Raw genomic sequence first — 10,838 nt, 5'->3', positions numbered from 1 at the left:
GGTGTGTTTGATACTGTCACATTGGGGTGTTTGATACTGTCACGTTGGGGTGTTTGATACTGTTACTTTGGGGTGTTTGATACTGTCACTTTGGGGTGTTTGATACTGTCACTTTGGGGTGTGTTTGATACTGTCACTTTGAGGTGTTTGATACTGTCACGTTGGGGTGTGTTTGATACTGTCACGTTGGGGTGTTTGATACTGTCACTTTGGGGTGTGTTTGACACTGTCACTTTGGGGTGTTTGATACTGTCACTTTGGGGCGTGTTTGATACTGTCACTTTGGGGTGTTTGATACTGTCACTTTGGGGTGTGTTTGAGTCCAGTACTGTGATGCTTTGGCTTTCAGAGTCGTTTGCGGCTACCGAGTTGAGTGGGACCTTCTGTTTCTGTGAAAAAATGTCCTTGGTGCTTTGCTAGAGATCACTGTGTAAACTGCTGGGTGTGTGGACATGCCAGCATTCATGCACATGGGGTTACTTCTTAGTTTATTGCACAGTCACTGTTATCAGGAAAGCACTTAGAAGTTGTATCTTAGCTTTCTCAGGAGAAACAGCTCAGCTGCTCCAAAGGTCGTTTTAGGAAGCAGTTATTACAAGACTGCTAAAGGATTCGTAAAGGTGCTAAGCAGCGCTTTACAGCTGAGTCACTAGGTGCAGCGCAGTTCTTGGAGCAGGGGTCCTGAAAGGTCAGAGGGAAGGCAGGCACTTCATGTGCTCTTCTCAGGAGCAGCAGCCTCAGCTCAGACCGCTCACTTGTCCTGTGTATACTTAGCTGCTCATTCTGTTATGCGTGCTCCATTTCATATTGAGAATGTTGCCTGTGTATTGGGGAGGGTGGTGGTGTCGGCTTTGGGTGTCTGCCTGCACGCCTGCCTTCCTACTTTTTGAGTCTAGGTCTCTGGTTGAATCTGGATTTGCCTAAACTGTTTCCTCATAATTCCCTGGAATCATCACTGTGGCTTCTTTCTTAGGCCTTGGATTATAGATGCCCTGAAATCAAGCCTTGTGGATTGAATGGGGTAGGTGTTGCTAACCAGGAAAGAACCAGATTGTGGAGGGAGATGGAAAGTTGGAGTATCTTACCTTTTACTCGGATATGATGAGAAGAAGTATAAATAACGGATTTACAGTAGGGAGACTCACTACTGACAGTTTTACTTTGGGAGGCAGTGTGTGGTCCCAGTTGTAATCAGTAATAAGTTAGTCGACAGAACAAGTCAAAACTGGGGCATGCAGGGAAGTGTTTTCTAGTTATAGGGATCTGTAAGGCTGCAGCCTGGGGGAGAGGTGTGTGTGTGTGTGTGTGTGTGTGTGTGTGTGTGTGTGTGTATGAGTGTGTATGTGTGTGTGGGGGGGTGTCCTAGGGTTTCATTGCTGTGAACAGATACCATGACTGTGGCACAACTCTTAAAAAGGACAACATTTAATTGGGGCTGGCTTACAGTTTCAGAGGTTCAGTTCATTATCATGGTGGGAAACATGGCAGTATCCAGGCAGACATGGGATGGTGTTAGAATAGGAGCTGAGAGTTCTACATCTTGGTTGGAAGGTAGCAGAAGGAGATTGTCTTCCACCGTGGGTGGAGCTTGAGCATAGGAGACCTTAAAACCTGCCCCCTCAGTGACACACTTCCTCCAACAAGGCCACACCTACTCTCAAGGCCACACCTCCTAATAGTGCCACCTCCATGGGCCAGGCATTCAAACACATGAGTCTATGGGGCCATTCCTGTTCGAAACTCCATATGTGGTAAGGCTGCTTGCAGCAGGAGCTGATGGGATCTGGGTGTCTCAGTGAGGCCACTGAATCTCTGGTAAGTCTTGGTTCAAGACAGCTGCGTATCGAGTCAGGCAGAATGAAGTGTCTTGGGATGTGTTTCTCTCATTCAAATGCAGCATGCAGCTCTGAGTCCAGGCTGCAGCTCTCAGTGCCTGCTGCCTGCCTGGACCTGAGGGCTTGAAATCATGGGAATCAGAGCAGAGAGCTTCCTGGGCCCCTCTCGCTCTGATAAAGCAGAATTGAGACTTGAATGTTGTTACCCAGAGACAAACTGGAAAGGTGTGGTGGCGGCTGCAGCCTGACTTTTTCCTAGCTCTCTCATCCCCAGCTTTTGATGTAGAAGAAAATAAAACTCTTATAGAAAGTTCTTTGTAAATTTACCTGTTAGGATTGCTTCTGCAAGAAATTAAGATTTTCTAGAAAGCAAGTGTATTTTTTTTTTTAATTTAAGCATTGTGCATCAAGTTCAACTTGTAGACTAACGTTTCACACAGTTCTTTATGGAAACTCGTAAATAGGAGGAAAATTTACCTAATAATAGGGATGCCTGCCTCTCTCAGTGGGTCTGTAAGTTATTAACCCTTCTTTGTTTTGTTAATGTTTTGTCTGCCTATCTTTCTCCCCATTTAAATTCTGTTTGTTAATAACTGAAGGCTGTAGCTAAGTGTACACCAAAAATTCTCTTTAAAAAAGAGTGGTTTGCGATGTAATTCATGTACCATAAAATCCAGAAGATTTTTTTTTTATATGTTTGAATACCAAAATCCAGTCAAGGTTAACATATTGTATTTTGTTTTATCTTGTCATTTATTCTAGACCAGTAAAACAACTGAAACAAAACAAAACGAAAGCCCATTACTGACTTCTTAAAGAAACAAGGAAGTTTTGAAGAATTAATAATGAATGCATGGTTTTCATTTACCCATTTTTTATTTTATTTTATTTTTTTTTAACAAATTATGGTGTCTTTTTAAACCAGAAAGTAGGAACTAAGATGCTCATGACCTGTGTGTCATACTTGTCTGGCACAGTTAACTCTGAGGTGTGATCCTCGGATCCTCTACTCTAGCACCTGAGGTGTGTATGTGGTCAGAAGGTGCCATGTAGTGTAGTGACGTAGGTTTCCCTAGTCAGTGGGGTCATAATCGCTTTCCTTTGATGAAGCTCTGTGCCTCCTTCCTAGCAGGCAGGGTGTGGGTTGCGATGCATACTGGGGAAGGGGCAAGTTTGGTTCACTGCCTTTGTACTTCAGCACGGTTACTGATACCTGCATGAGACAGGAGTGGCCCCAGAGCTTACCTGCTTCCTCTCAGTCCAGATGACGAGCTAGCATTTGGGGATGTGCTGACGTTGGGAATCGGTGTCTCTCCCTTTGAGGCACCACCCTCTGGATAGCAGAATTGTCCAGTCACTTCCATCCCTGTGAACAAATGTTGCAGATGCAGGACTCTTTAGTCATTTAATGTTTGCAGACAACTGTCTTCCCGCTTTGAGGCAGTAGGAATACCTGTGACCTGGTCTCTGTGCCCTGTAGGCATGGCCCTAGATTTTATTGTAGGACTTTATATTCTGGGACAAGATATTCAGCTTGAACCTTTGCTTTCACTCTCTTACCCCTAAAATTATATACTCCAAGGAGCTCCGATTGGAACATTCTGTATATTTTTAAGTCTTTTGTTGAATTTAATGTATAGTGGATTATATCCATATTCTTTATTTGGATTCAGCTTTGCAAAAGAGTCTTTTCAAACAGGTTCACTCATTAAGACTTTTCAGCAAACTTGTCTCCTTACACATTGGATCAGCTTCTTATTTCCCAGACGAATTCACAGTCTGCTGATTTAGTTATAAATCTGGGTTTTCCTTTGAGGTTGTGTAATCAAACAGGGATGTGCTTTAAGTGATTGACTGGCAGGGTGTGTCTCAGGTTTTGAGACACCTACATTGGTGTGCACACATGTAGAGCATGCTCACCAGACACTTTGCTCGGCTTTCAGTTAGTTAGTGAACATTAACTTAGCAACAGCTTGAACAGGCGGTCACTGATGGTGAGGAGTGGCAGTGCTGTGTGAGCATTGCTTAAACTCGTTTGTGGAACTAGATACATGAACGGTGATTTGGCATAGAGGCCACCACACAACAGACTTGAGTAAGGACTGGCATTGAGTAGAGCAGAGAGGAAGGAGGTCACGCAGTTAGAATTCAGTGGATTCAACAGGGATCAGGGGAGCCTGGCTGCAGGAGGAACAGCTGTGGAAAGGGAGAATTGGGTTTTCTTAGACAGGGCTACATTTAACATGTGCTTACATTATAAAGGAGGCTTCATTTCAGTAACTGGATCTCTCTCTCTCTCTCTCTCTCTCTCTCTCTCTCTCTCCCCCCCCCCCCCCCCCCCCCCCCCCCCCCCCCCCCCCCCCTCTTTTGGGGTTTTTTTTTTTTTTTTTTTTTTTTTTTGTCATGCTGGGCTAGTTCTTGGTCTTACAAAATTACCCTACGACTGGAAATGACAAATGTTCGTTTGCTTGTTTGAGATGGACTCTTCCTTTATAGCTCAGGCGGGCTGTGTTCATGATCTTATTGTTTTAGCTTCCCAGGTGTTGGGAGCATGGGCAGTGTCACCATGCCCATCACAAAAATTTGAAAACTGTACATGGAATTAACAAAAACAAAGTCCCAGTGAACTTAGTGCCTAGACTCTTACCATACAAAAATAGACAAATTACAGCCAGACTGTGGAAATGTGAAAGGGAATCACCGTGAGGACTTGGTGGGGGCTCTTTGAGGACCAGGGAGAACTGGCACTGTGTTGCTCTGCATGTCCTAAAGTCTCCATCTTTAGTATCTTTGTGCGTTCCTGAGGGGCTGCTTCAGCTCTTCTGACCAGCGAGGTGGTGGGATACCCTGCATGATTAACAGCCACTGTTGTTCCTTCCACAACAGTAGTTGAAAATAGTTGGCTATTGATATTTAGATGAAATCAGCCAACACTAAAACTGTTTTGTTTAGTTAAAATTAAAGTAAAACTCAGTGTTATTAGACGAATCAATTGAGATAAACTCTTTGATCACTGCTAAACCTAAGATGTGGCCATTCTTCTAGGGTTTGACTTTTCTTCCTTCAAAATGGAGTGAGAGCAAACTGTTTAATTATTTGCTGTTGAATTAATAACTTCAGGTCTTCTTCCTTAGCATCCCTTAGACATCAGTGTGTCTGAACTTAAATGGTCAGCACTCTAAGAGCGGTCTTCATCTTCAAAATGCACACCGATTGCATCTACGTGATCTTGATTGAATATCTGTCTTAGAGCAGGCCACTGGGGACACCAAGCATCATGCAGTGTTATTTGCTGCTTTGTGCACAGATCATGCGTGCATAGGCTAGAGGTGGATGAGGAATGCTTTCCTCTATAGCAGACAGCTGGGTCCTCTTGTCTTCCCCTCACAGCACTAAGACCATAGGTGAATGCTGCCGTCCCCAGTTCTTTTCCACAGGCACTGGGACTCAGGTCTTCTTGCTTGCATGGTTAGTACTGAGCCATTTGACCGACCCTACTTCGTTTTCCTTTTCAGTTAGTATAAGCATGAAGGGTTAGAGAAGTTGCTGTAGGCCATCTAATCAGTACAGCCTCACATCACGGCCTGACATGGTCTGGACAGAAGGTGCAAGGCTGTAGGTTAGACCTCTAATGTCCCTGTGCCTGGTGTTGTTTTGTGTTAACTTGTAATTATCTGGTTTACCTTCATTGCGGATGCTCTAAGCAGTATGCTCGGTGGTCAGATTGCTATGAAGCAATACAGTAGATTGACTTGCAGGAGAGCAGTGTCGTTTGCTCAGTTTAGGAATTCACGGAGGTTAGGTCTGAGGGATGTAGTTTAGTCTGCAGGGTACTTGACCAGCTCAAAGGCCGGGGCTTAGCACGGTGTGAACCATGTGTGGTGCTGCAGTTCCTGCCTGTAATCCACAGGCAGTGGTGGAAGCAGGAAGATAGATCAGAAGGCCAGGCCCAGTCATGTCTCACAGTTAAGTTTGAAGCCGGCATGGAATACAGGAGACAATGTACACCCTCCCACCAAATCTTAAACACATTCAGGCCTTTTCTGTGCATTTGAGTGTTAGTTGTTCTTTGTTGCTGATGGGAGATAACAGGTAGTAAGCAACATGTGTTAGAGATGTGAACTTTGGAAGCGTCTTGGCCTGTGCTTCAGGCTGACGTGCTCATGGGTGCTTGAACAAAGAAAGGCTTCATGTCCTGAGCCTTGGTTTCCTTTTCTCAGATGGAGTGACATTCCCACCTGGCAGGCGCTCAGAGACACAACAGGCAGGCAGGCAGGGTCATCATGATAAAACGTAAGTAATAGGACCAGCGGGGACCCTGGCCAGATGCTCTTGAGATAAACTTACAGGGAATCTGGGACAGCACAGGCATGCTTTTCTGTTTTTGTTTGTCTTGCTTTGCTGTCCTGCCTTGTAAGGTCTCTATACGTTCATGTAGTCTTGGAAGTCACATTTCATCTCAGACTCACTTATTTTAGGACAAAGCTGGAGTTTTGGTGCTCTTTGCCCACTGAGCAGCATTTAAGCCAGGGTCTCCACACTTTCCTATATTCCTACTGAGGTGTTCTTTATAGAGCCCCTGTTCTCCTCTGAGGGGATCCATCGCCCTCAGGGTGTCCCTGTGACCATTCTGCTTTTAAATGCATTGCTATGCCACCCAAAGTTGCTCCCATATTAGCTGGCGCCCGAGTGTCCTGGTTCTCGTATCGGTCTCCATCACTCTTACTGGTCTTGTCAGTGCTGGCAGGAAGGTTGGTGGCTTGGTGATGGGATCTTCTGCCTGCTTCTGCCCTGTGAAGTCACTCCTGTATGGCATGACATGAAGTTGTTTTGGAACTTCCTGTCTTCTCCCTTGGCTGTCTCGATGCTGCCCTGCTGTGGTGTCTGCCCCTGTAGCCTTCCTTCTGAGAAAGGCTGATGTGGTGGAGATGCATTCTCGCCTCTGTCCTTACCCTTCAGCAGGATGTGTGTGAGCACTGGGTTCTGAGCCACAGATGATCTCCTCTGCCGAGCTTCTCTCTTTGCACTGCAGCTAAGGAGCCTCCTGGACGAGCTCTGCCTCATGCTGTCTTCTGTCGTCTGTCTCTTTTCCTGTGTGATTGTCTCAGTTTTACCTTCTCACCTCCCTCCCTTCTCCTCAGCATGCGCTTCGGCTTCACGCCAGCTTGGCCATCCTTGGTATCTCATGGCTGCTTTAAACCCAAAGTGAACCTGAATTCCAGTCTGAGAGTTTCTTGCCTAGTCCTATAGCCAGACTTGCTGAATTTTATTTAAACAAGAATTTTAGCTATTCAAATTACAGACTATGAAGTATGCTTAAACTGTCATAATTTCAAAAGCCCTCAGACTATCTGGAGTACCAATCTATTTATTGTTCCTGATTCTCAAAGACTGAGCAATCTTTTTCCACTGCATTTTATAATTCTAAATTGTATTGTTGGTAAATTTAAAACCCAAACCAAAAAAAACCTGAATTGAAACCAGGTCATGACGGCTCATTTTTATAATCCCAGCACTCAGGAGGCTAAGGCAGAATTGCTGTGCGTTGAAGTCCAGCTTGGGCAACATACAGTAATGAGTCGTAGTCTGACATGGTTTGCAGTATGAGACCCTATTTCAAATTACTATTCTAATCAAAAGCTTTGAGCAGTTAAGTTGGCCGGCCTGCTGCAGTTGTTGGTCCTGAGTGCCATCAAGAGCAATAGTGTTGAGTCAGGAAACCGGGACCAGCTGCAGAGCTCCCGCTCGAGAGAGTTGGCTGGAGAGTCCAGCCGTCAGTGGGGAGCAGGGCCCGGCCACTCACCTGACAAGCATGACACTGCTGTGTTCTCACCGTACAAGTGTTCTAGTCCCAGGGCTGGTTCCACTGCAGCCGGGGTCTACACTTGAGCTACTAAGTCAGTTCCCAGTCTATTCAGTTATCTGCTTCCCTGGCTCCTGGCTGTACTGGGTACATGTTGTGTTTTAGTTTTCATCCCACAAAGGTAGAAGCGATCCACGTTTCCCCTTAATATATATAAATAGCTTACTAAAAAATAGACAAGACTTAGCAGAGCTATGTAATTAGCTTGTTTTGATGTCTTTAAAAAAAATGCTTGCTTCATAGATGGATAGATTTGCAGACTACCTGCAGTTGTGAGAACAGGACTTGGTTTTGGTCACATCAGTGTTGCAGTACTCACTACTGCCACACGGTGGTGGTGTTGTACCACAAAGGAAGGCATGCATCCTTAGCTCCAGGTCTTATACTAATCAGCCCTGTGGCTGCCAGGGATGAATTGTCTACTGAGTTTGTTGTTTTGGGGTTTTATTAGTTCCCAATTCCGTGACTGTGTCAGGCAGTGAGACCTTGTTTGTTCGTGTTTCTACAGAATCTGGGTGAGGTACTATCTCAAACTGATACGCAGCACCAGTTAGCGTCTCGCTTTAGTGCGGTTGGGGTTAAACTTTAGGCTTCATTAAAGTCACTGCCAAGGATTTTCTAAGAAGGTATCACCAAAGGTTAATTAATGTTGTCCAGGTATTTTTAAACTGATGCTAAATCTGTATTTTCCCCAACTCTAAATTATTTTGCTTTCATGTTTCATTGGTAAAATTGAAATTTTTTCTTTATTTTGTATTTGTATATACATGAGCACAGAATATAAACTCAATTTTATATTATTTTGGTTTTATCTCATTTCAAAGTACATATTGAAAAGTTTGTTTTGAAGTGTTTAATTTTAAAATTTTCTTTATGGTTAAATTGATTTGTGAATGTTTTGGTTCTGTAATTTTTCTTAGACTGAAGTGAAATCAGAAGAGAGCCCAGGGTGGAAGATTCTGCGAGATGATTTCATGATGGGAGCCAGCATGAAGGACTGGGACAAGGAGAGCGAGGGCGAGGAGCCTGCTGACGGCAGGGCAGGGGCGGCCAGCCTCTGAGGGCAGACGGGAGCACCCAGCTCTGCTGAAACGGCCCGACGGTTGGGAGCCTGCAGATGGCCATCTGCCAAATGCTAGGGCTTCCTGAGAACCTGTGCTCTAGGCTTCCTCAGGTGCAGACTGTATTAAAGCTGTATTTTTAATTCTTACAGAAATTTAATCTGTTTTTCTAAAATATTTGTACAAAGAAATATTTTTTTTCTTGAGCAGTAAGATGTGCATTTTTCTAGGATCCTTTGCTGTGGACACATACCGACCATACATCAGGGTTTCTGAGTGCGGTCCCATTTATAATTAAAATGAACTTGATATGAGCTCTCTGCTTCCCTACTCAGATCCATGCATCTGTCACGGACGGTGGGTGATTGGTGTCTTTGGTTTGTGTGGTTAAGCCTTTAAGAAAAAGGCACATAAAATTTCAAATTGCAATCTTTTTTATTTTAGTTCTAGAAACGCCAATGAAGCTGTGTGATATCCGTCCACTATTTCTGTGAGACTTGGCTCTAGTTACCAAGTTTGTAAGGGAAGTAGGTACTCGGTGTGACGCATTCGTTCTCTTGAGAAGGACCTGTCTCTCTCCGTCTTTCCACGAAGGGAGCCCTGTTACCACCCATGGCACACACTTGAATCTGCTCTACATTGACGCCCAACCCTGCCCCCTGGGCTGGAGCAGGAGGTTTTATGTTTTCAGGCCAAATCAAAGGCTACAAATGTTCCATGACTACAGGGGCCCTGGCTGGAGTTTGCTGTCAGGGTGAAGGACTTACCGTAACGCTGAACGCTTATTATAGGAAAGCTGTAAGGTGTGTGGTGTGTGTGTGTGTGTGTGTGTGTGTGTGTGTGTGTGTGTCTTCATCTAACTTGGGAACCTCAGTGTCACATTAAATTGTGTGGCTGGTGGTTTTGTCACTTTAAATAACCGTGAATAAGCTTTCCTCCGTAGTGATCCAGGAATGCTAAGTAATCGGACATTGCTTAACAGAGGTTAACGCAGCACACGGCTAATTAGGGGGAAGTTGTACTGCCTACAAAGCTTGGTTCCTCATTGTCTTCTGCTAATCGTTTGGGTCAGACCCCACCTTTGCGGTTTTCTGAAGCTCATGTGTGGATAACAAAAGGTTGTGCACGGCTGTCTGTGATGAACAGGTCCTGGAAGGAGAGCTGACTTTTCTAGCCCTTCAGTTAACTTCAGGAAGTTGAGCCCAGTTTTCAAAGCATGCAAAAGGAAGGGAATGGTCACAGATTTCTTCTTTCAGCAGGGATTTTACTCCATCATAAAACTGAGTTGCCCATGGACCACAGTGCCTCTTGTCATGTGGACATGTCTTGTAGGTTTTAGTCTCTGTGCCTTGGTTGTAAAATACTGAAACAGAACCGGTATGTGTGAGGGGGACTCTGAGGAGCATGTCTGTCTAATTCTTGAGTCAGACTTGTGAGATACCAGGGTAGTCTTGGAAATCTCCATCATCTTGTTGCAGCTTCCCAAACAGGTGTGCACCGCCACACCCAGCCAAGCCACTAAGTGTGCGGGAGATGGGTGTAGTGAATAGCCTACCCCTGTCACCTTTAGCCTATGGATAGCTCAATCCATTAAAAATCCCTCTACCATCCAGGATGCTAAGTCTGAGTCTACATCAGATTGTATACAGAACAGAGGAGCTTCAGCCTCACTTCCCCTCTCGTCGCTATCTAAAGGTAACAGCTCTACGTTACATTGCTAATGTGTAAAAGAAAAATGTGTACTGCTGTTTTGCCTGCCTCTGTGTATGCACCGTGGCCATTCAGTACCTGTGGAGGCCAGAAGAGGGCGTCGGATGCCTGTTAGAGAATCTGTGAGCCTCCGTGTGGGGCGCTAGCAATGGAATCAGCTCTGAAAGAACTCCAGTGCTCTTAACTGCTGAGCCGGCTTTCCAGCCCCACGGCTGTTGTTTTTAAAATTTTGTTTATTTTTGTTTGTATGTGTATGTCTCTCTTAAATATGTGGGCATGAATGTATTGTTCTTGAAGGCCAAAGGAGTCAGATCTCAGGGCTAGCGTTACAGGTAGTTGTGAGACAGCATGTACATGCGTGCGTGTGTG

The 10,838-nt window shown here is 44.9% G+C and overlaps 1 protein-coding gene across 1 annotated transcript in view; it reads left to right on the top strand.

Moving 5' to 3' along the window:
- Rrp15 (ribosomal RNA processing 15 homolog) overlaps positions 1–9,073 on the top strand; it is a 21,127-nt gene extending 12,054 nt beyond the window's left edge. The window contains exon 5 of the mRNA XM_021198661.1: positions 8,619–9,073. Within this exon, the coding sequence (XP_021054320.1) occupies positions 8,619–8,759 (141 nt within the window). The 3' untranslated portion in view covers positions 8,760–9,073. The remainder of the gene's footprint in view (positions 1–8,618) is intronic.
- The last annotated feature ends 1,765 nt before the right edge of the window (positions 9,074–10,838 follow it).

Source organism: Mus pahari, chromosome 5, assembly GCF_900095145.1.
Source record: "Mus pahari chromosome 5, PAHARI_EIJ_v1.1, whole genome shotgun sequence".
NCBI lineage: Eukaryota > Metazoa > Chordata > Mammalia > Rodentia > Muridae > Mus > Mus pahari.
This window is presented reverse-complemented; position numbering and strand designations above follow the sequence as displayed.